General features: G+C 36.3%; 1 protein-coding gene across 11 annotated transcripts in view; it reads left to right on the forward strand.

Annotated features, from left to right (window-relative positions):
- The window catches only part of Galphaq (G protein alpha q subunit), a 39,071-nt gene that overhangs the window by 11,199 nt on the left and 3,021 nt on the right, over positions 1–24,851 (forward strand). Inside the window, exons 2-10 of one of the 11 annotated variants that reach the window (XR_011732589.1) lie at positions 15,227–15,411; positions 16,226–16,380; positions 18,008–18,136; positions 19,874–20,003; positions 20,085–20,238; positions 21,668–21,775; positions 21,840–21,900; positions 22,442–23,600; positions 24,015–24,851. The exon at positions 24,015–24,851 is cut by the window's right edge and continues 3,021 nt beyond it. Coding sequence is in view for 2 of the 11 variants with exons in the window: in XM_071781259.1 (XP_071637360.1) it covers positions 15,227–15,411; positions 16,226–16,380; positions 17,157–17,285; positions 19,874–20,003; positions 20,085–20,238; positions 21,668–21,775; positions 24,015–24,097 (944 nt within the window). In the remaining 9 variants the exon portion in view is untranslated. Of the gene's footprint in view, positions 1–14,710; positions 14,942–15,226; positions 15,412–16,225; positions 16,381–17,156; positions 17,286–18,007; positions 18,137–19,873; positions 20,004–20,084; positions 20,239–20,588; positions 20,697–21,667; positions 21,776–21,839; positions 23,601–24,014 lie in introns of those variants that run through there. The other 10 variants (XR_011732594.1, XR_011732595.1, XR_011732588.1 and 7 more) reach the window with 10 other exon arrangements.

Below are 24,851 nucleotides of genomic sequence, written 5' to 3' on the forward strand. Positions count from 1 at the left end.
TTTAAACCTCCGTCTGTATTACGTTTTCTTTTGCGCCGTTGGAGTGTATACGTGCTGGGTCTGTCACGTTTGACGCTATTTTTCCTTATCTTAACCCTCAGTTACCTCACCTGGGTCTGAGAGACCCTGCACATTGTTAAAACGTGCAGGGTTTTTAAGACATTTATAAAACCCTTGTATCTTTTTTTAGTCAGTACTACATCAATTTGAAAAAAAGCAAAGTTTTTTGCTTTTTTAGAAAAACACATCTTCCTTTTTTTTTTAAATAACATTTACATTTTTTAACTTGGAATAATCTAACTTGCACAGTCTTGTAGATCTTTAAAAGACGCATCGATTAAAAAAAAAAGACTTTAAATTTGATGCATTTGTCTTGAAGATACAAGCTGGAGAAAATGGCAGGGGTCTCTCAGACCTTGGTGAGGTAATATCAGGGTGTAAAAACGTAAGGTAACTGAGGGTTAAAGTACGTAGAAAAATCTGAAAAAAAATCACAAAACATCTGTCTACATTGTAGTTGACGATTTTATAGTCATTTTGATAATCATCGTTTATTTAATATTTTATGGCGGGCTTGCAAGTTTTACAATTACGAGCAGATATCATTTTGGCTCGACCACCGTGAACAGAAAGAACGATTTTGCTGAAGTATCTAAAAATTTAGTTAGATACAGATCTGAAGATAATTTTGTTGCACCATCAAAATAATTATGTAGAACACTCAAACTGATTGCTAAAATGTCAAAATTGTTAACAGTATTATCATCATACTTTATAGCGACCTACATATAATTATTTTGATGGTGGAACAAAATTATTTTCAGGTCTGTATCTATAGCTAAATTTTTAGATACTTCAGCAAAACCGTTCTTTCCGTGTTACAGACGAAGGATTAAATATTATGCCAACCGTCGTTATGCATAAGAGATGCAGCAGACGAAAACTATAAAATCGTAAAGTAAATATGATAAGATAAAATATACATATGTAAAGTGGAAAAAAAACAGAAAGAAAGAGGTACATATGGTAAAAAAAGGTGATGACAGGCGATAACGAAACCGGTTTTTTTTTTGCGTGTGTGCATCAGTATTTATTTTCATTCTGTTTACTCAGTTTGCTTCGCCCCTTTTTCGCGGCGCTAACAAATGCGACCGCTTTTATATACGTGTTACATCGTAATCAGGCGAGTAACGACAAGTAATGAATCTTATCGCGTATTGTCGTTTAACGGGGCGACAATCAATTTAGTCGGCCGCGTGGTAGGAGGAGAACGTTGTTCCACGATGTATCCTAGATAATCTTTAATTATCTTCATTGGCAAGTTACAGCAAATTTACGCGCGTTCGATATATCGGGAGCATCTGCATACACTCCGTACGGATCTTGCACGTATAAGTGTCACTCGCTGTGCACGTATGTGTCTGTGTGTGTTTATGTGTGTGTGTATAGTATATGCGTTCATATGGATGCTTCCGTAGCGCATGTCGTTCGATCGAGCGGAATATTACGTTAATCCCAGTTTCGAATATTCCGTCTATTTCGCGTTAAATGGTGAACTAGCGGCGCTAACTCACTGCCGCGACAGTCGCAAGACGTCGATATTCGGTTTTGGTCGAATTTATAATTTCTTATGATGATCGCGTTGAAATCAACAATTCACAGTGAAATCATGCTACATGCACTATATATGTACCACCTATTATACCTGTCTGTTTTATGCATTTATATTGGATTGCAAGATATCATGCTTTTACTGAGTTAATTGCTGCAAAAGCTATGACAAATCTCTCCTCGAATCGATTTTTTCTTGATAAATATATATCTATCAAAGAAAATCACTCTATTAAATTTTTTTTTAATTTTTGACATTAATTTCGTAAACATCTGAGTTAACAAACAAATTAAAGTTTCATTATACTGAAATGGTTATTAAAAACGAACAAGATTATTATTTATTTGACTTTTTAAAGCTTAGCTTATGGAAAGCCTCTCATTTTTAATCGCTCACAGCACAAAAACTATAAATGGTTTGATATTTTGATATTAAGATCCTTTGTCTCTCCAATTTTATTTAATATAAAATACAGTGACTTTACCGCGTCACCTTTTCATCATAAAATGAAGAATCTAAGAGTTCACATTAGGCCGCAGTCATATATATCATATATATGTAGTAGTTCTGGTATATATAAAAGTTATATTTTTATCCATTTTTATTCACGGCTTACACATCGCTATTGCACCCCACGACTCATGTAAGAATACTTATGACACTTTGAACTATCGAAGTATCGATATTTTACCTTCGATATATTAGCCAACGCACATTAGCCGTAACTATGCCTTTTTGGACACGTGCGTTTCCATAGGGAGCTCTTCTTCCCCTCCTTCCTCTCTTTTTCTTCTCTTGTTTCGAGATTCCGGCACCGGATTCTAAAAATAATCGCCACATATAATGTTACACTCGGAATAAAAGCCGCCAAATTATTCCACGTGTACGCGGCGAACAATCGCCATGCTAACGATCAACAAATAACGCGAGTTTCCTCTCCTATTCGCGGTAGGCGATAAACACAGATAAGCCGATAAAAAGCCCCGTGGAGCTCCTCGGGCCGTGAGCAGGGTTTAAAAATAGAGCTCATTGAATCGCTGAAACACCGTCGCTGATTGCGCAATCACGCGATCGCTGAAAACACGCGGTCGTTAATCGCGCGTTAATCGCTTTTATATAGACGGGGATCGCGTAAACATCGAAACGCGTGCGTGACTCCGCACGGAATGTAACTCCACGACCCGTCGATACTTCAATTACATCCGAAAATACATATAAAAGAGAAAAACTGTACAGGCCATCCCGATATATTGACGAGAAATAGACAATATTATCTTTTTTTTTTTTTTGTAAATTTTTTGTATTCAGCGAAAATTTGAAGACGGCCATTATTTTTGCATTTGATATCAGTCATCTTAATTTTGTTAAGACAAAATCGTTTTCATAAATGAAGAATCAATAATTAGGTTTTTTTTATATCTGTGAAACTTAATTTACGAAAAAAACATTTTTTTTTTAATATCTTGTAGCTCGAAGACTATATTAGTACCGTCACACTTTTTTGGAATAAATAATGAAAACAGACTCCAGATTTCACGAGATATTTTTGCTTCCATTTGTTCAGTTCTAGGACAATCTGTATAACTTCATAAAAATTTGCCAGAAATTGGCAATATTTTGCGTTATCTCTCGCAAGCGAGATAGAAACAAAAGATACAATTTAGCATGAAAGAGAAAGAGAGAGAGAGAGAGAGAGAGAGAGAGAGAGAGAGAGAGAGAGAGAGAAAATAGAATTGCTTTTTACATAGAAATATTTTCTGCGCAACAAAAATAAATCTTATTTATATGGATAAAAATTAATGTACAATACGCTGTAATATCAAATCGATGACAGACGTAAACAACAATTTTTAACATGAAAGAAAATGATGAACCGATGATTTATTGTGTTTTTTGTGTGCAATTTTCCTGTTTACATCACGCACGTTTTCTACCGTCATTATTATATACAAATATGTTTATGGAAACAATTGCCAATAATTCACAATTTATTTACATAAAGTTTTCACGCGATAACTTAAACAAAATACTTCTCCCAATTAAGAATCGACTGTACTGGCATGATTATAATCGTGGCAACGATTATAAAAGTGACAAATCGTCACCGCGTCTCGATCAAGGATTCTGGTCATTCTAAAATTGATGAAATTTATATGCTTATATTATAAGCATCTAAAAACCTATAAGACCAAGGATTCTGGTCATTCTAAAATTGATGTATAATTTTGGATGCTTATATTAATATAAGCACCTAAAATTATCTCTGGTCATTCTAAAATTGATGTAATTTTAGGTGCTTATATTAATATAAGCATCTAAAATTATACATCAATTTTAGAATGACCAGAACCAGAATCGTTGGTCGAAACGCGTTGACAATTTATCACGACGATCGTTGCCACGATTATAATCATTGCCAGTACAGTCGATTAAATTCTTAATTGGGTTAATAATTGACTGGCGAAGTAAATGTTACTTATTCGGTTAAAAATACTTCTCTTTCCTTTCGCTTGAAATGGCCGCTACTATCATCTCCGGAAGTATTGACCTTTCCTTTTGAACATCTTGCGTAACACCTTAAATGCGGAAGGATTATGTAATATCTACGATTTTTTTTTTTTTTAAGGAAAACGAGTCGAAAATTGTTGTGCAAATGTGCAAGCGGGCACGGAAAGTATTAAACGGCGTTTTCCGTCGATCATATAACGTTCCGCATGCACCGTCAAAATTAATTTTAGCGCGGCAGCGGAAATGTGATTTGAATTATCGTTTTCACTTGAGCGTTCCAATCCGGTATCGATGCGTTTTGTTGGCGTTTGTGAAACTTTATGCGAGTCGTTCTCCTAGAAACCTATTGAACATTTTACAAAAAATCGTACTTTAATCGTTTTAATATGTCATAAAAAATAAGAGCAATTATATAGGACACCTTACAGATGCGGTAATTACGCAAATACCGAGTACATATTCTTTTCTTTATTAAATACCCAATATTGGTTAAAATAAACAATAATGTTAATTGAAGTGAGATAATCCTCAAACGTCACGCTTCAAGAGTCAACCTCGAACGCCACACTGGGGTCTAACAGGCATAGCGGTTTCAATCGCAAATCAATTCTCTCTCCGTATATCTCTCGTCACTGGATAATACGGCGAAGGGATTTTTTGAAAATCTGATTGTGAGTAGAGATATCGGCGAGTCAAAAATCACTGTTTGAAAATAATTAGCGAAGAATGTCACGCGGGAGTTTCACCGTATTTTCTAAAGGCTCGTGACGCATTATACTCCAACGTGACGTTTCAAGGGTTAATTGTAATTTACCCTTCTTACGCAAGGGAAGGGAAAGGGTATATATCGGGCTCCGAGTCGCAGAAAAACTGGTCATTTTATCGATATCTCACCTTTACTTCGGACGCAACATTTTATTTTTCTCCGCGATCGTCCCTCTTTAATAACTAAAATTGCTTCCCTACGTCAGCGGTGTTATATAGCCATTTATTTTTAATCGGTGCTCATTCAGTCGCGCCTGAACAATGTACCTAACGGCGTTGGCATTCAGTACGGGAAATAATGTCACGATTGTGCGCCAAAGGCCTCCGCCGACAAGACTTTTACAGCCGCGCGCGCAACTTTTCACGTGCATTGTGCGCGTGCACCGACGACAGACGATATGATGTTACTCCTGGAGAGAAAGAAAGCGGGAGAGGGCATGAACACATGCCGGCGATTTATAAACAATTATTTCTATGGGAAGGCTGTACCGAATTGATCTCTCAATACCTCCCGGTGCATTCCCCTCCCTGAATTGTGTGTCGCGCGTATACAACATTGCTCGCGAACGAATCGCGGATAATTTAAATTCGAATTAATTTTTTAGAGCGTCCCCGGCATCCAATGTTTTATCCGAAAGAAAAGATCGTTTAGGGAAACAAAAAAGTAAAGTTTGTAAATTTATTTCTATACTACGAATATCTTTCAATGTGAAAGACAATTTTATTTGTTTTTCTTTAATTGTTAATTTTGACCTTTGGATTTTATAACCCTTGCAGTTTAATTGGCTTTATTTTCTTTTATCAATTTCAAAGAGGAGAGGGGCAGACACTGGTTAATATATAGGATATGTACTAGAATGTAGTGGACACGCGGGCGCGAAAGGATTAAATTGCCATTGTTGTAGATTGTCTTTGGAAAATTAAAGAGATTTAACGTATGTTTATAAGGACTTAATCGGTTAATTATTATTCGAAGGGGACAGTGCGAGATCAGAAGGCTGTAATTTTAGTAATTCGATAGCGGCGGTTAAGCGGCGTTTAATTAAAGTGGAAAATGTATTAACGCCGCGCGTTTCTAAACTGATCAAACGGATCGGGAGGTGCCACTGAACGAATGTGTCGCTTATCGTGTATCGCGCGATCAAATAATAACTATAGGTAATTAATAGCAATAGTCGTGCGAGAAACAGAGGATTATTCGCAAACAGGGTGTCGCACGATAATGATGGGACGTTCGTAACCGAATTAGGTACGTGCTTTCGAAATCATTTTTGGACGAGAAGCCCAAACGTACGTCGGATTCAATTTTGCAATAGAGCAATGTGTATGCTCCAAATTATAGTCGCAACTTTTACGTATTCCTTTGGACTCGATCTTTCTTTAATAAAATTATCGAAAAATGAAAGATTTTTGCGAATGAAGCGTCAGAAATAAAATTAGAACAGAATAATATAATATTTAAAGAAAGTTATGTAGATATATTGTTAATTAAAGCTTTGTGAGATATTCGTTAGACGCTACATTATACTCATGTGTTACTGCACTGAGAAACCCATTTTGTTGAATCAACTAAATCTTTGGTTGGATATGGAGTAAAATTTGGTTCACATAACAAAAAATTTAGTTATGTTAAACAATTTTTGTTATGTTAAGTTATATTAATTAAAGAATTTGTTTGCTTCATATATCCAACCAAAGATTTAGTTGATTCAATAAAATGGGTTTCTCAGTGTGCATATATTTTATTTTTATTATTTTTTAATTTAATTACCGCTTTATTGGCATGTTAATTATCGTACGCCGTTATTATAGTGTATAATTTACATGTCATAAAGTGTGTGTAATTATTGGCGTGTATAATTGGTGTGTTCCGTTGTATTTTGATGTGTTATTCGCTATGCCGTACGCGCATACGTGGTATATGTGCATGTGTATATGCACGTAACGAAAATATTTTGCCGAATTGCTTGGACAATATATCTCTCTCGCTGCTTCTGTTCGTGCTAAAACGAGGGTGTTTGAATATTTTATTACGCACGATCCTCGCAAACGGAATAAACTTACGGAGCTCCGTTTAGGGGATGCCTCGTGATCTCTGTGCTTTGTTAAATTTACTGCGTGATTTGTTTGCAAGCTGAAGCTTAATCCTTTATTCCTTCGAGCTAGCTTCGTTTTAATTTTGACTGCGCGTCATACTTAAATTATAATTTACATTTTTTTCCTTATACTTAAATTTATTTGCATTTTCCTCATACTTAAATTAATTTGCATTTTTTTTCTCATGCGATGTGTTATTTAATTATAATATAATACAATGTAATTAATATATTATAAATATAATATAATATAATTAATAATATAATTAAATTGTGTAGAATACATTCGAACTTTCAAGTATATACTTTTAGATAGTAGTGAATGCTTGCGAGACATGGTGTATCATTTTTATACATCTATTCGCTACGTTCGATACAATGCGCTATAGGCGCGGCATGGCACAACGTTCGAATAAACACATGAGCAAGAAGCGATAAATTAAATTACGATAATCACACGCGTGTATATTGTCATTGTTATAACGCCGCGGAAAACCATGTATAGACAAACCACACATCCGCACATGTCGATAATGCGCGACCGCTAACAACTTCTCGCGATTGAGTGAAATTATCAAACGCCAGTGAATATATCAACGGAAGTTATTACTTAAGTTTCGAAAAACGGTCCCAAGGCATTTGGATCTCTTTCAAACGTGTTCGCCAATCGCTGTTTCATTTCGGATTCTATCGATAATTCGCCGACAATGATTTGTACTAGAGATAACTGGAGTATCCGACAAAAAAGTGTAAAGCAAAAACAAATAGTACTGTAGGTTGTAAAATTTAGAATCAAGCTTTTTTAAATAGATAAATATTAGAATCTGAAAAGTGGAACAAATGTCGTCTATAGGAAAATTATTATCCGGTTTCATTTCAGATTCTGTCGTAGATGGTTCGCCGATAATAAACCGTCTATACAGGAACAAATACACATACCATTGTAATCGATCTTAGTATTGAAAATTTAGAGTGAGTTATTTTTCAGCAAAATCAATGAATATTAAAAATCTAACAATTTGTAAGAGAAACGTTATCCGGAAAAATAATTATTCCTCAGATTTTTATCTCTCGCAGTTACAGAGCCGTTTCACACAATCTATAATTTTTCGGATGATATTCGAAAAAACTGGAGGGATTATTTGCGAGTCAAAATATTAAATCTATAATCCGATTGTATTAAATCCGACTGTGCTAAATCTTCTCGGAGTTGCCAAAAAGTTTATCGCGCGCTGATCTCTGAGTCGCGACAGTTGAGCTCTGTAACATTGTCATTCTATTATCAAAACATGCATCTTATACCGATGACGTATATCGATGACGTTTGCTTATGTCAAGCGGATCAAGAAGCTCACGGTTTTCGGTAAACACATTCGGTATTTTAAATATCTTTTTCAGTATACTTTTACAGTTACTTAATGTTTTACAAAATTGTTAGGTGTAATCTTTTAATTGCTCGTAACAAATGTTTAATATCGAGTATAGCTAGCGAAGAGCAGACTACCGCTGTTTGAGCGCGGCTAATGGAAGTCCGGGCTATCATAGCATGTGTAACGTTTTACACGAATTGCGTAAATACTTAGTGATTTGCATATTTCGCATTCGCGAACGGGCTAATTCAATCGGCACTCACCGCGATACCGGGGACCGCGAGTGTGTATTTGCAAGTTCGATCGATACGTTTAAAATATCAACGCGTGACCGACACGACGTCAAAATTGGCCGGCCTCTTATACGGGGTATATATGCCTGGTCATTTGTTGCGCAAAATATACAACATGGGAAATAATATTTCGACATTTCGCATTATTGAATTTGTGCCGGTTAATTTTTCGTTGTATATTTATCGTTCTTTTATCGCGCAGTAAAAATTAATTCCGGGGAAGAACCGCATACGCTTTGTTTTTACGTTATGTTCAAAGGAATTATTTCGCAATGACGTTTCGCGCGAGTTAATTGCGTCGAATAAAATAGCAAATCATTTTTCGGGCTGAGTAAAAATGAATCGTACGACATAATAATGCAAAAGGAAAAACATTGTTTTAGGTTTACAAATTATACTCGTAATCGCGGAAGCCTCGCGTTACATGAGGAAAACGAAGGAGGATATCTCTCTCGTGGGTAAAGTTTTGTACGCAATTCATAATATAAAACATGATTTTCAGAGAATCATTGTCGGTGCGTTTCGGGTTATCTTTGGAGGAAAAGTTCATAAATCTTATGCATTATCACGGAATACATTATCATGAGTATCACATGACACAGTTAAATTAGGGACTTTAATATTTGCATTTTCTCGACATTTGAATGTATTTTTTATTATTTTTTTTTGTACATGTATGTGTAATAATATTATGATTTTTTATTATATTTTACTCTACTTTTCGGCACATATGCCGATAATTATGAAAATGACCCATCACATTCTTAGACTTTTAATGTCCCCGTATATGAAAAAATTCTTTATAACAATTTAGCAAAATGTATTTAAAATATATTTATCTTTATTAATCTTTTCTACATACGGTTATATATGTGAGTACCTTACATAAAATAATGTACATTGTAAATTTAAATTTTCTACGTTTGTGTAAACCATTTATTATTATTATTTTTATGCATGGCATTGAAATAGAATATATCAAGAAATCATATATAATAGGAAGAAATTATTTGGCAAATTATTGAAAATGTAATAGTATCTATTGTAATATACATGATGTAAGAAATGTATCTTTTGGAACGCAACCGGTAGATTCTCCCCACGTTTCTCGTACGTTTCTCATGAAATTTTTAGTGGTCCCGCGTGTCCAGCATTATTTCCACAACCCATTGAGACGGTTCACATCCGGGTACGAACTTCAACGTGTGCAATTCGGTGTGAGTGCCGCCTAAAGGTGCCGGCAAAGGGTGGCGCGCAAATATCGGGGCGCGGTGGTGCTGCGGCCTGGGAGACGAAAGAGCCCTGTGCTCTGCCTTCCTCTCTCATTCTAACCGGCACTCACTATCTATCTTCCTCTCTCTCCCTCTCGCTCTATCTCTCCACGTCGGCATCTATCGACCCACCCCCGGCGACGGCGGAGCTTCCACCGCCCCGGAAAGCTTCCGCGCTTGGCGCGTACACGTCCGTCGATTCGGGCTTTTCCCTTCGCCCGCCAACGGTATACGTCGAAGAAGAAGGGTGTCGATCGTCGTCGTCGTGCAGGGCGGAGCGATGCCTTGTCCTTTCGCGCAAGGGGCGTCGCGGAATCCGCCGGAAGAACAACTTAACTGAAATTAAAATAATCGAATAGTCATCTTACTTGAATTAATCGAATAAATTCGAATGTAACGATTCTTAATTGAGAATGCTCGAGTTAATTTCAAATATTACCGGCATTCGGAACGGTCTCAGAAATCGAATTTTATATCGTTGAAAGCATTTTTGTATTTTATCGGTAAAATTAGAATTTGTCAGTGCAACGTAAAAATATATGCAAAAGAGACATTGTTCGCAAACGTTAAAGATTCATAAGAACTTGACGATATAACGTGGCATAAAAACGTTTTACGTGCCGTTAAAACAAGCACGATATTAAAATAAAGTTTATAAAACAAAATGACAATCCCAAACGATTCATCTAATCCTCTATAATTCGAATTTGAGTAGTTAAATCTTTTAAAGTCGAATCGCAGAAACATTTGATTATTCGGGCATCTAAATATATCCGGAATACGAGGCTGATTTACATAGATTTACATAGATATATTTCCCAGATTTAGCATATCCACGCACGGTACAAGAATTTGTCTTATTTTATATACGCGCGCGGTACAACCGCACAGTCATATTACATTTTAATACAATTATATATATTTTAAAAGAAAACAAGAAAAAAAGTTATGCGCGTTGTGAAATCAATTTTAGCCGAGTTGTTTTCTCATCTCCGCGTATTTCTGATCCGTCGTTGTCCTTGATGATCGTTCAGGATGTCTCTCGAATACACACCGGTCGGACTTGTCGTGCAGGGAGAACGGATACTTTGGTATATACCGCAATCCATTCCTAGCAACCTGTTTTCAGGAACGCGAGGCAGCATATATGAAAGGGGACTTTTTTTTTTTAATTAATCATCGAACTTAAATACCATGTCTTCCTGATTCTCGCATCTGTAAATTTTTTTCTTAACACGTAATTTGCAATTCCAATCGTCGGGTTTTAATTTTTTTCTATGTCTACTCGTTTCTTTTTACATCAATCCTCAAAGATCTTTCACATCGGAGGGGCCTTGAAAAAATTAAAAATTTAGATTTCACGATATCAAAGTTTGCAAGATTTTTCATGTCTCTTTATGCGAATCTTAAAATAAAACATTATTATTTTAAAACGTTAACTGAGATCAGTGCTGGCTTGAGTACTCAGTCTTAATCGCGTCAAACGATTTTCGAAGGCAAGAAGGCCGGAGAAATGAATTCGTAAATGCGTCTGTACCATGCCAGCCGATCGGGAGTTTCGATAAGCGGAGTCAGCGTACTTTTTCCCGGAGGGAAAATAATTCCATGGGGGGTTAAGTTTTTCCTCTCTCGCTCTCTCTCGCTCTCTCCTCTCTTTCCCGGGTTGAACGAGAGTTCTAGCTTTAGTTACGCTGTTGAAGGAATACCGGAAGACAGCCTGGGTTGTGCGTCCCGCCCACCGTCGGTTCTCATTCATTCATTAACCCGCTGTTCCTACGCTTCACCTCGCTTTTCCTCTTGGCGTTCAACAGTCGATTGGGATCCCGCGAAGCCGTTGCCAACGCCAGCCGATGTCCCCACACAATCGGAGAATGTTGTTGCGAGGCTAATATTAACCCGTTAATACTCGCGCCATGAACACGCGTCGCGTGAAATTGAAATAGCGTCTATACAGAGTGATCTTGAAATCCGTCGACGAATGAAAGTGATTTTATTTTTTATGAATATCATGCACTAATATAGTATAGAGATGAAAGATTAATTTTGTCGGTGAAAAGATTATCCTAGCAACTTGATATTTATTTTAGTATTTTTATCTTTAAATTGGGAGAACAAAACAATCAACAAAATCACTTTCTTGATTTGCCTGAATACACTCAAATGCATCTTTTATGTGAAAATACAATAAAATACAGTGACGCCAAAGTAAATATATAAATGGAATTACAATTTCGCAGGAGTGTGGATTCGGTGATGACGATTATTTAAAGTAGAAAAGTTGAGTAACAAAGAAAGTCCGCCACTCTCCGGTCAATTTTCTGGAAAAGCGATCCGATGGGAAATTACCTACTTTAATTAACCGTGCCGCGATTAATATAATAACTGAGCGTGACTCGCGCGAGAAAATTAACGCGCGATGCAGTCACCGGGGTGTAATCATCGTCGGCATTGATCAGCGATAGAACCGTAACTCCGCGAAGATATAGACTTCAAAGAGAATCTTAAGCACCTAAGCAAACAAGCACGACAAACGTACTATGTTCTCCCTATCGTAGGTATAATCGCGCTGTTGTTGCACGTGCGAAGTTTCGTCATCGCACAATAACTCGCTGGGATTTAAGCGAGTCCGGGATTCAGCGAAGTTGACAAACGCGTCTAAACAGACTCTTCGTCTGGGAGATTGATATTCCCTCGTAGATCTCGGAAAGACAGATCCAATCAGACTTTATGTAATTTCTAATTGAAAAAAAAATACTAGATTGCTTCGAACATAATAATAACCAGAAACCGATAACGTTTCCGCACAAGAATTTGGACTTTGCCTTTCACATTTCCTGTTATTGAAAGACAACATAATTTCGCGTGAAGTAATTGTGAAATTACTATTATGATAATACAGGATTATCTATAAGTATAATAGTAATTTCACAATTATCTTGCGTGGCGTATAATTTCCACTTAACATTCAAAGATTGCTTCTAAAAATTTCGCTTCCACACAGTATCCTGAAGTTTTACACGATAAATTCGTGATCATAGTCGTTAGAAGAGTAATCGACGAGTGAAGAAAATCCCACGACAATTTCAATCAACGACTTTCGAATTTTTTTAATGCAAAGCTGTTTTTTTTCTTTTATCGTGGCGCGAAGAGTTAATTCCCAATCGAGTGGAGGGGGAGAGGGGTATTCCGTGCGTTTTTTCGATTGATAACACACGGCCGTCTTTATCGATAAAAGGCGCCACCGCGTATGCCCGGTGGCCTTTTTGCATCCTCATTAAGGCGGAGAAAGGCGGTGCTTGTGGGCGCGCGAGAAGCGTCTTTTCTTGGCGACGCGGCATAAAAAGCTCTTTCCTCTGCATCCAGCTTGTCCCTCGCGTGCATGAAGATCGATTCAGGTTACGCGCCCAACATTATTACACAGCACTGGGTACCAGCAAACATTTCTCCTTTCCTTATCTGGACGGAATTGGGAGGGATTCCTCGAATCTCGAAGTATACTGATATACCCGGAACGCGCGGCGCCTCTCTTCTCGATCGTTTAATTTTAATGATAGATCTTTCGAAGAAGCTGAAAAAAATTTCCAGGGAAGCTATCGATCGAAACTTGTAAATATTGTACTAAATGAATCGATAATGAGGAGTATCAGAAATTTGAAATGAAAGATTTTAGCATCGAAGAGCAACGGATGGAGTTTAATTCATAATTTACGAGGTCTATTTTAGATACGAATTATTGGCTTTTACCTCGTTTTCTTATTGAATTTTTTCAACTCCAAAAAAACCTCGCTCAATTTGTAATGAACAATTGAGTATTTTGCACATGCTTTATTGTAGTAATTTTTTACCATTCTATGCAGGTAAAGTCCAAATTTTTTTTGAATGCATTTGTTATTTCCATCAATAGCTTTTGTATGTATTTTATAATCCTGAAAGAGTTAAACGTTCCTCCGTTCAGTCCGAAAGTCTTTTACTTATTCAATTCTTAATTTATCTATCAATTAGGATATTTCATGAGATATTTTATATCACTTAATAAATGTCCTATGTCCTATCGTTATCTTTAAGCGTTATTAAAAGTTATCTGTCGGACGCGAAAAGGAGGATCGTATTCTGTATTTCTCATGATTTAACCCTAGCTCGCCACACTCCAGTGGACTATTTTCACATAATAGCATAATTTTCTAGTTTCCTTATAATAAGCTCACAATCAGTTTAAATTCAAATTATTTTCTTGATATTATCATAAACATCTTATTCAGAGTCTGTATTTCCAATTTCTGCAGCACAAGCTTAAAAATATTAAGTAGAATGAAAATGGCAATGCGACAGGTCGCTCCGGTCTCATGGACCGCGGGAGTATGGCGAAAAGGACTCGAAAATAAGTGTGGCTAGCTAGGATTAAACACGGAAGTCCGAAATCATGTTCTTTCACAAAGTTTTAATTTCAAGAAAAGGCCGAGTAACTCGAGTAACGTTCCCGATGCAAAGCGGCATCGTTATCCCGCCGTTGGGAGAGATATTCGTAAGGTTAAGAAAACCGCCGCGCGTCGCGCCGGCCGCGTGCGGCCGCGTTCATTCATGATTTCGTGAGGAAACGACGGTGGCGACGCGACACGCGCCACCTACACGCTCGCCACCACCGCCGCCGCCCCGCCGCCGCCAGCAACAGCATCAGCGCCAGAACCACCACCGCCGTTGCTGTTGCTGCTGCTGCCGCCGCCGTCGCGGCCGCCGCTGTCAGCAACCCCCCTCCTTCCACTTGCATCTGACCGACATAGTCGCGTCCCACTGTTTCCCAGAAGCGGACAATCTTCGCGCGAGCCGCAAGGCGCGAAGTCGCGAATGTGTCAAATGCTAGAAACTGGCATCACGAGAATTTTTTTTTTTTCCAAAGCAATTAACATTTGTATATATTATGTATATATTTAGTGGAACTAAATTTTACGCGCGACGCGTAGATCTTCCTGTTAATTTGCGACGTTTCGTTGTGTTCTGCCGATTGATGTGGAAATAATCAATTGGAGCAGTATGACATGTCTCTCCTAGATTTTAATATCGCCTTTCTATCTTTTTAATTAATAATTTCAGAACGCTCGTTCTCGTTACTGAAAAGTTAAATAATTTATGTCTTAATAATTCGTTAATTATCTGCTAATTTTATCGCTAAAAATCTCCGCCCTGTTATCTCGTTAAAAAGTTTGGATATATCTGATCGGAAATCTCCGCACGGTCTCTCCCTAAGGGAGGGACACCGTTGCTTATCTATTTACTTTGACAGCGCAGCTAATCGAGACCCGAAACTTTGTCGCAGGTACCGGCGAGTCGGGCAAGTCCACCTTCATTAAGCAGATGAGGATTATCCACGGTTCCGGCTACTCGGACGAGGACAAGAGAGGGTTTATCAAACTTGTGTACCAAAACATTTTCATGGCGATGCAGTCTATGATCCGGGCGATGGATCTCCTGAAGATCCAGTACGGCGATTCCTCGAATATAGTACGTATCGTTCACTATCTGGCCAATTGCTCGTGGTCAGTTGGTCTAAAGTCTCTAAAGGAAGATTTTATGGCAGCAATAAATTGCAAAATGCGTTAAATTATTAATTCTTCGATGTATTTTGGAAATTGGAGTGACAGTCGGTATAAACGGCTTTATAAATGGCTTTAAATAGGCAGCATCTTGACACAAATATATTATACCTTTTATAATTTTCGCTTTAATTAGTTTAGAGCTCCTATCGCATGTTTAATTTTGCGTTTTCATGAATTCCAGGTGTATATACCTTGAATATAATATCAAATGTTTTAAATCCGTCATTACGATCGCACGCAGGTCAGGCCTCATATTAAAGGGTTAATTAAAGCCTTAACTCTTAAATGTGCAATTTTTTATAGCATTTTGAGTATTTTTTAAATAAATAATGACTACTCAAGGAATCTTAACAAATATTAAAAAAAAAATCTTTGCTAATTTAAACTCTTTGAACCATTTGCACCCTCTTATTGCACTATTTTTGTGATGATATATGAGACCAGATGTACAAAGCCGCGCGTTTTTAGTTTGAACCTCATAAGAGAGAGTACACGGAGCGTCGAAAAGTTGCTTTTCATATATGCAGAGCTGCGCACTTAACTTTTCTACACGTCGGATATCAGAAGGTTAATGATAACTTCGTATTGCACACTTGATATCGTACTTACGTCCCGATACGCCGGACCGGAAATCGTATAACGCATAAATCGCATGTGTCGCGGTTCCGCTTCGCCGTTTCCGTATAGACTCATACGTCTCTCTTCCTCTACCTTTCCAGGAAAAAGCGGAACTGGTGCGGAGCGTCGACTTCGAAACAGTTACGACGTTCGAGAGCCCGTACGTGGAGGCGATCAAGGACCTGTGGGCGGACGCGGGTATACAGGAGTGCTACGATCGTAGACGAGAATACCAGCTCACGGATTCCGCCAAGTAGTGAGTATTCCAGCTGCCGATCGCACCGCGTCTCCTTTTCGCGGAACCGAACGCGCGTTATCTCTCCGTCCACACATGTTACCGAGAGACTATCCTTCCGTTCCTCCGTCTGTAACATCCCGGACCTTCCTCGCCGAAGAAGTCGTACAACAGAACGACCCAGGTTCACCGCACCTTTGTCATTTTCTCGTTGATTTTGTCTTCAACAAATTAGGGATTTTCTCTTGAGAAAAGCATCAAAACACTTCTGCGTTTTGCAAACAAATTATTTTATTTCGTCAGTTTGTCTGTACAATTCCGATCGAGTAAAAGGAGAAAACTAAATTAACAAGAAAGATTTCTTGTCGGAATTGTGTACGATCACATGGAAGAGATACTTTGTATCTCTTCCACCTCCCGAACACGCAAGCATAACAGCTCACTTCCGAAAGGGCTTAGTTCAATTTTGAACAGAAACGTGTCTTATAACACACAACGTGTGTAGGAACATATTTCCATTCAGTTTCTCTCTCGACAGAAAGAGGAGGACAGTTGACTTAAGGCCTTTCAATAAGCTCTTCATTTCAGAGACCTTTTACCGAGATTTTTCGGAATCTTGTTCAAACACGTGCCCACCTGATCCATCTTGCGTTTGCGTTTCGAAGCAATGCTTACGATATTCACGCGCTCACCGGACACGATTTAATTCTCTCACCGTGGCTTTTACTTCCTTCCACACTCCTCCTTGTTCTCCATCTCCTTCCTGTACACCGGGTATTGAGAACACGATGTTTCAGTTACCTAATGGAGATAGATCGAGTCGCGGCATCAAACTACCTCCCCACAGAACAGGACATTCTTCGTGTGAGAGTGCCCACCACCGGTATAATTGAATATCCCTTTGACTTGGAAGAGATCCGATTTAGGTATGTGTGTCTCTCGCGGTCGGCCGACGAAGATGATGAGAGAAGGAGCGAGCTGCCTGCCTGCGCCTGCAAAACCACCCTGCATCGGGCCATTTCTGCATTTTTTTTCGTTTTCTGTGATTTGCACCTGGGATTCGCTGTTCGATTAAGTGTTCACCTATCCCCCCCCCCGTTCTACGCGATGCTATTTAAGTCCTGTGACTACGCTCCATTAAATGTAAACAAAGCTAATTGGCGATAAGCCTATACTCATTGAATTGATTCCGTAGATAAAAGAAAATTTTCAATTGCTTTCTATTTTATGAAAGTCTGAAATTCACTAGCAAACTATTAACTCTTTTTTTATATCTAATGTTGATAAAAATTGAAATTTGTGGAAGTATGTTACTATTACACATATGATATCTCTACTTTATCTGAGATGTAAATACACGAACACAACTGACTTTGCTTTTGTATTTTAAAGAAATCTGTGTGATGTATATACAAATTATGTATTTCAAAAACAAAAATATGTCGTAAAACGTACCAAAGTAAGTCTCAGGACTCGGCATCAGCGTCAAAAAATTCTTTCAGGCTAAACCACTGGACAAGCATGTATGAGAATTGTTTCATACGAAACGTTTCATATTCCCTTGTTTTTTGATTACATATATATATTTTTTTAAGTTACCACGCATGGCATGCACTTCCAGACAGCAGCTTTTTGTTTCGTTTTGCAGTTATCTTAGTGACCTAGAGCGTATCGAAAAGCCCGATTTCCTTCCGACCGAGCAAGACATCCTCCGGGCACGAGCTCCCACCACCGGAATTATAGAATATCCATTTGATCTGGACTCCATCATATTTAGGTACTAATAGTCTTTCAATCCAATTCTAAAACTTCGAACATGCACTTGAATTTTTTAGCATCGCAAGATATATCCATACGTAGGAAGCAATGTGAACCAATTAAATCTTTTTCTTTTTTTCATTGAAATGATTTTGAATGATTTTTTTTTATAAATTTAAAATAGATCGTTTTCTTAATTAATAATTGAGAATCTAGAGCAATAAAAAATCTAGGGAATATAGAAAAATCTAGGGAATATAGAAATACATTTTAAGGAATTAAACTTCTGAAATGCAAATAAGATGTAATATAGAATTTATTTTTAAGTCGACCGCTTCAATAACATTTTAATTTAACTGTTAATAAAACTACTACTAATTACACAAACATATTTAAAATTAGTTGTTACAAAAATTGGAACAAAATTCAACATCCAATTAAATAATTTTATAATAGATATCCTTTTCTCTTTCATTTTCCCGAGAAAGGAGAAGGATGAACAGGAGTTACATTGTATATAATTATATATATAATTTTATATATATATATATATATGTATATAATTAAGAAGCTTCGACGTTTGCATGTCTTTTTATGTGTTTTATATTTTTTTAACATTAGATTATTTAGCTAAAATGGGTGGCATAAGCGGACGGACAGCAAATGCAAAGATAAATTTATTTGAAATTAATATTTATTTCTTTAATGTATCTTATGAATGAATTAAATTAAACATTAACGAACGTACCGCGTTTGCATTTATTATGGCATAAATAATTTATTATCAAACTTCAACAACTTAAATTTACATTCGCTATTCGTTCGCTATTTGTTTGTTCGTTCAGTGTATCGTTACAATAATGCTACTGTGCATGCGGTGAATTTTTATAATAATATCATTTGTAATTACGTAGTTACGATTGGGAATAATAAATACGTACCCTTTTTTATGAATGTACAATTAGATGTTTTGCGGATTTTGTAGAGTAAATCAAAATTGGGTCAAAAAGGACAACATGTACTGGCTTGTTTTATAATAGATTATTAATAAAATTGAGAGCTTATGTATTTTTTTTTTTTTTTTTTTTTTTAATTTTTATGATACAATACATAATAGTCTATTTTTTTAAATAAAATGTAATTTACAAGCGCACATGATTAATGAAAGAGATATAAAAAGAGTTTCTATTATTTTACTTGTATTTTTTTTACTGCAAACTACAAAAGATTCTGAAAATGTATAAAGAATGAAGAACACAGCATAGTAGACGCGTAGGTCACAATAGCGACGCATTGCATGTGATTCGTTGAATTTATCGAGATTTAAGGGCCATCTTACTCATCTTATGACCCGATTCGTCTTATGCGTTTCTTGACTTAGACATTAAACATTGAAAAACGTGTAGAAATTATATTCGATAGACTACACTTTTTAGTAGTCGGGAAGTTTTATAGCTGAATCTTCATAGTTCTTTATTATCTCTAGAATAGTTCTCTAGAATCTTTCTCTTTAAAAGACTATTTTAAAATATTTCTTTTAAAAATATTTTAAAATAGTCTTTTAAAATACAATTTTTTCCATAGATTTCTACATTAATTCTTTAGCAATAAATCTAAATTTTTAGATATCTGAAACTTAAACTGCATTAGAGAAGAGATGTTCAATAGATCATTACAAATTAAAAATACGAAGATTCGACTATATTTAATTCATATGCTATTAACAGTACTCGGTTTAACAGAATATTATTTGCAGGATGGTAGACGTCGGTGGACAGAGGTCGGAAAGAAGAAAGTGGATTCATTGTTTCGAAAACGTTACTTCAATTATATTTTTAGTAGCTCTAAGTGAATATGATCAAATTCTATTTGAATCGGAGAACGAGGTAATTACAATACTTTCATGGATGGAATTGTCGATGAATTTCAACGCTGTTGTAACTTACCTGTATCTGATTTCTTTTTAGAATCGAATGGAAGAAAGTAAAGCACTGTTCAAAACGATTATAACATATCCCTGGTTTCAACACTCCTCTGTTATCCTGTTTCTCAACAAGAAAGATCTGCTAGAAGAAAAGATTATGTACTCTCATCTTGTCGACTACTTTCCGGAATATGATGGTAAGTTATGATATCAAGCATCCTCTTTTTACAAATACAAATAGAATCTGCAAACGGATTATCAATAACCATTTAACATAAAATCCTAAATATTTATTCTGATTGTTAATTAGTCAGATTAGATCTTATCTTATATTAAAAAAAAATGGAAATAACTCCCCACGCAAGATGTTTAACAAAAGACAAAAATATATTTGAAGTTCCTGCATCATTGCACCATTGCAGTGCTCTCACAAAAATTAAAACAAAACACATTGCTCTTTAGTATAATTTACCTCGAGGTACAGGCTGAATAAAGTGATGAGATTGTTAATTGTGATATTGGTAAATAAATAAGTTCTATCGTGTAGGCCCGAAACAACAAGATGTGCCGGCCAGGGAGTTCATCTTAAAGGTGTATCTCAATTGTAATCCCGATCCTGATCGAATGTGCTACTCTCACTTTACGTGTGCGACAGGTCTGTTCGAATACTTGAGTGTGTCCCGAGCAGAAAATGTAGATTCTCTAGTTATTTGTCGAACAGTTTAGTAATGATATTTCGTGCGGCTCTCGTGCTCTTTATTGTAACTTTGCCACTCCGATATTTCTGAATTCACGTGGTTATTTATTATTAGTAATAATCTATTTGCAAGGCTATTTGAATGCCAAACCTATATATATTTCTGCGCATAATCAGTAGCACGTAATCTTGATAAATTAAAATTAACTTGTATGTAGATTCAAGCTAGTTAATCTGATAGCAATAATTAGAACCTTCATCGCATCCTGTATTGTAATTTACAACTTTGTAAAATATTATGTAATTATTTAACGTCCAACAAAAGTTACATCAACACATTGAAATTCTAAGTATCTAGCGAAAGTTATATTAAATTGAAATTCTTAGTTCGCGACGACAGATTTTCAGATTTTATTACGAACTACAACGTGTAAGTAACTGGTTCGAATTTGCAAAATTATACTCGGTGTTCTTACATAAGCTTTCTAGCTTATTAATGAGGCTTTCGAAAGGCTTCTTTGATGTTCACTACGACTAATTTAATAAGCTGTCCTTGGAGAGAGCGTATATTGGATTTGAGTGGAGTACAACATTATTCCATTAAAATAGATCGATATCCGTCTGCATTTCGCGTTATGCTGTGCACATGAGCAAAACTGATGTCGCGCGGCGACATTTTCCAGATGCAGATTTATTCCGGTCTTGTAAAACACTTAGAAATCCTGTAACACGAAAGAGTTTTCTCTCTTGGCCAAATTCCAACTTATCTTTTGTTGTATTTACACCTAGTAAAAAACTTCAATAATACGTATCAATTAATCGTCTCGTTATTGAGCGACCGCTAAAAAATATTGACTATGCATTATGTACTCGCTTCGTAGATGAACGGAAGTAATGCCATGCCCCTTCCTTGCTTGTATATTCCGCAGGTCGGCCAAGAGAGGCTATACAAGCTAGAGAATTCATCCTGAAGATGTTTGTTGAATTGAATCCAGACAGCGAGAAGATTATTTATTCCCACTTTACGTGTGCCACAGGTAGGCTAGCCTCTTGATAAACTCCTGTGTACAAAAATACCGTATTTCTCTCGCTTTATAACAGTTATTCGATGTGTTGTGTCTTGTACCAGAGCTTGTATGTTGCCTGTCTCCCGTATAATCAGGTGTGTAATCAAATGTTATAAATGCACCGTGGAAAAATCAACCTATATACATGTATGAAAAACATCTTTTTTCGATGAAGAGGACGAAATAAGAGATATATTTATGTCTCATGTAAAAGATTGCATAAAAATAAAAAGACAAGATAAACTAATTTAAGTAGATAATTATTTTTTATAGTAGATAAGATCTAAAGCATAGTTTTATATATATACTTATTAAAAAGAGAAATGAATGCAAAGAAGTGAGATAAATTACAAATAATATATTGATCGTCTTTAGCACAATTCTAATTTTTCAAATTTATTTAGTGCAATTTATATTTAATATAAATTACGTAGTATGTATAGTTTTATAAATATTGTGTGTATATTTCTCGGTGTTTACTGAATTATAGATTATTATACGATATTAGAAGAAAATATACAAATATCGATAAATTCGGTACCAGGTTGATTTTTCAAAGGCGTAAAATGGTGCAGACCAATCTCAATGATGCTCGATTTATATTTTGCATGCTGCGTTCATGGAATTAACCATCAGATACGGAAAACATCAAGCTTGTATTCTGCGCTGTTAAGGATACGATCATGCAAACCGCACTTAAGGAGTTTAATCTTGCTTAACGCGACTCTACAGATATTATCGAGTATACGCAGATTCTTGACGATGTTATTTAATATTTTGACGCCGAGAATGACGTATAGTACATGTACGACAGATTTGTATGACAAAGCTGCCTAAGAATAATTCAATCAACGAGTACTAGGAGTAACCAAATAGTATAGCGATTGCTTGACAGATATTATTGCAAAAATGAATTGTTGATTATTTGTCAAATGTTATCATATGTTGCTCTTTAAAATAGATTCCGTAGCATTAGGTCTGTGTCATTCTTGGCGATCGATCGTCGACTGCGAATACAACAACTTTACTCTCGAAAATTTCGAATTGTAATATATGTAGAATTTACAAGGGTTTGATAATTTATTTTCACTAAATGTATATTGTAATATATTGTAGACAACAATATATTACAATATACATTTAGTGAAAATAAATTATCAAACCCTTCTAAACTCTAAATAAAAGGGATATAACAATTGATGTTTACTCTAATAATTGCTATTAATAATTGCTAAATTAATCCATTTCTTGCAACATTGCGTTTCTAATATGCCTTTGTAATAAACAAAGGCTCCTTGCGGTATTTTTATGTCTATTATAGGTATTATCATAGAGTCTGGCAAAAATAGAATATTCCACTTGTGGTTAAGGTTCCAATCGTTTTACAAACGCTGCTTATATGAAGATAATACAATATTTTTATAACGATTGTAAAATTATTATTTATGTATAATATGTATTCTAATACTTTGAACTTAATGAAATAATGAAATTAATGAAACAAATCTTTAATACCTATTTATATATTTGTTTAAGTACTTAAAATATTTCGCGCTTTAATATGCATTATACTTTAATATTTTAAATATTTAAATGGATACTAACATAATTACTACAATTTTTTTGCATTATTAATATTTGACTACTTAAGCTTATTTAAAACAAGTATCGAAAAAGGGAATTATATTGTGTTTATGGTTTCTCTTTCGTAATGCTACAAAAAGTATCTTAAAGGGAATTGCATGCTGCATGTGTGTCATGACTGTCCCAGGGTTTGAAGCTTCTTGTATAGGGGGTAAGTGCCGATCTTTGTTTTGCGCTTTTTTGTTAATTCTTTCAAGACAGATCTTTAACAATATCCTGAAGTTATTAAAAATTAATAAATAATTTATATTATATAGCACTAACTAGCATAGTATAGTATGATATACTTACAAACAATTATAATGCTCACCGTCATTAGTCTTAAGTTTCAATATCAATTTTCTATGAATATATTTAGTGGCGTATGTGTATCAGAAGTCTCTTGCAAGGTTTAAATGTTATTACAAATCACAACGACAAGTTGAAAATTTCATTTGAGAAGAAAGAAAATCATTCATGGCATGATACCGAACGGTGCTTTATGCAACCAGTTAAGCGTTTCTCTTGAGCAAGTCTTAAAGGTATATTCTGGTATTTGAATACATATCTTTTTTCTATTCCACAGATACGGAGAACATCAGATTCGTGTTCGCGGCGGTGAAAGACACCATTCTACAGTCCAATCTGAAGGAGTACAATCTGGTTTAGACGGCGAAGCGCGCTACAAATCCGAGCGGACTCGACCAGTTTCTCTCGCACCCTGACCAATGTATCAGTGCGAGACTACTCTACTCCGTTGACTCGCGAGCGTGATCCGTGGAACGACGTGAGGAACGACGAAGAGGCAGCGCGAGACAAAAACTCATGGTGCCATCGTATACGCATGCATACGCAACGCATATATCGACAACGTGCGGCGCTCCGCGTTAAGCTTCGTTGCGCCGAGAGTGTTGTACCAGCACAAGTAGTTAAGACGCGTAATATACACGTAATTGTGAAGGACATAAAAGCGGAGCGAGATAAGAAAGCGAACAAGGACCTAAAAACGTCACGAGCGTTACGCGTTCTTTTTTCTCGGCGGTGGAAAGGGGAATATGAGAAAAAAGCGAAATCTCTTCACTGTCGATACCAACTCACGCGAGTCGATTCGGTTCTCTCGTACATCGGTTCCCGTTTTGGGATTTGTTACCTTTCTTTTGTAGATTAGTTCTTAGTCGATATCGCGGGCGAATGCGCTCCACTCCCGGGCCAAGGATGCGTCAATACCTGACGGTCCCGGGCATCGTTGTCTGACTTTTATATATATATATATATACTTATGTATTTATATTTATATATATATATACATATATATATATGAATGAACGAACGATAGCGAATCACGTGTCTCACGTGCGTGAGCGTGGCGCACGGCGCGGCTGTGCCGCGTGGATTTTTAATGGCGCGTCCGTCTGTGTTCGTC

Source organism: Temnothorax longispinosus, chromosome 6 (assembly GCF_030848805.1).
Source record: "Temnothorax longispinosus isolate EJ_2023e chromosome 6, Tlon_JGU_v1, whole genome shotgun sequence".
Taxonomy (NCBI): domain Eukaryota; kingdom Metazoa; phylum Arthropoda; class Insecta; order Hymenoptera; family Formicidae; genus Temnothorax; species Temnothorax longispinosus.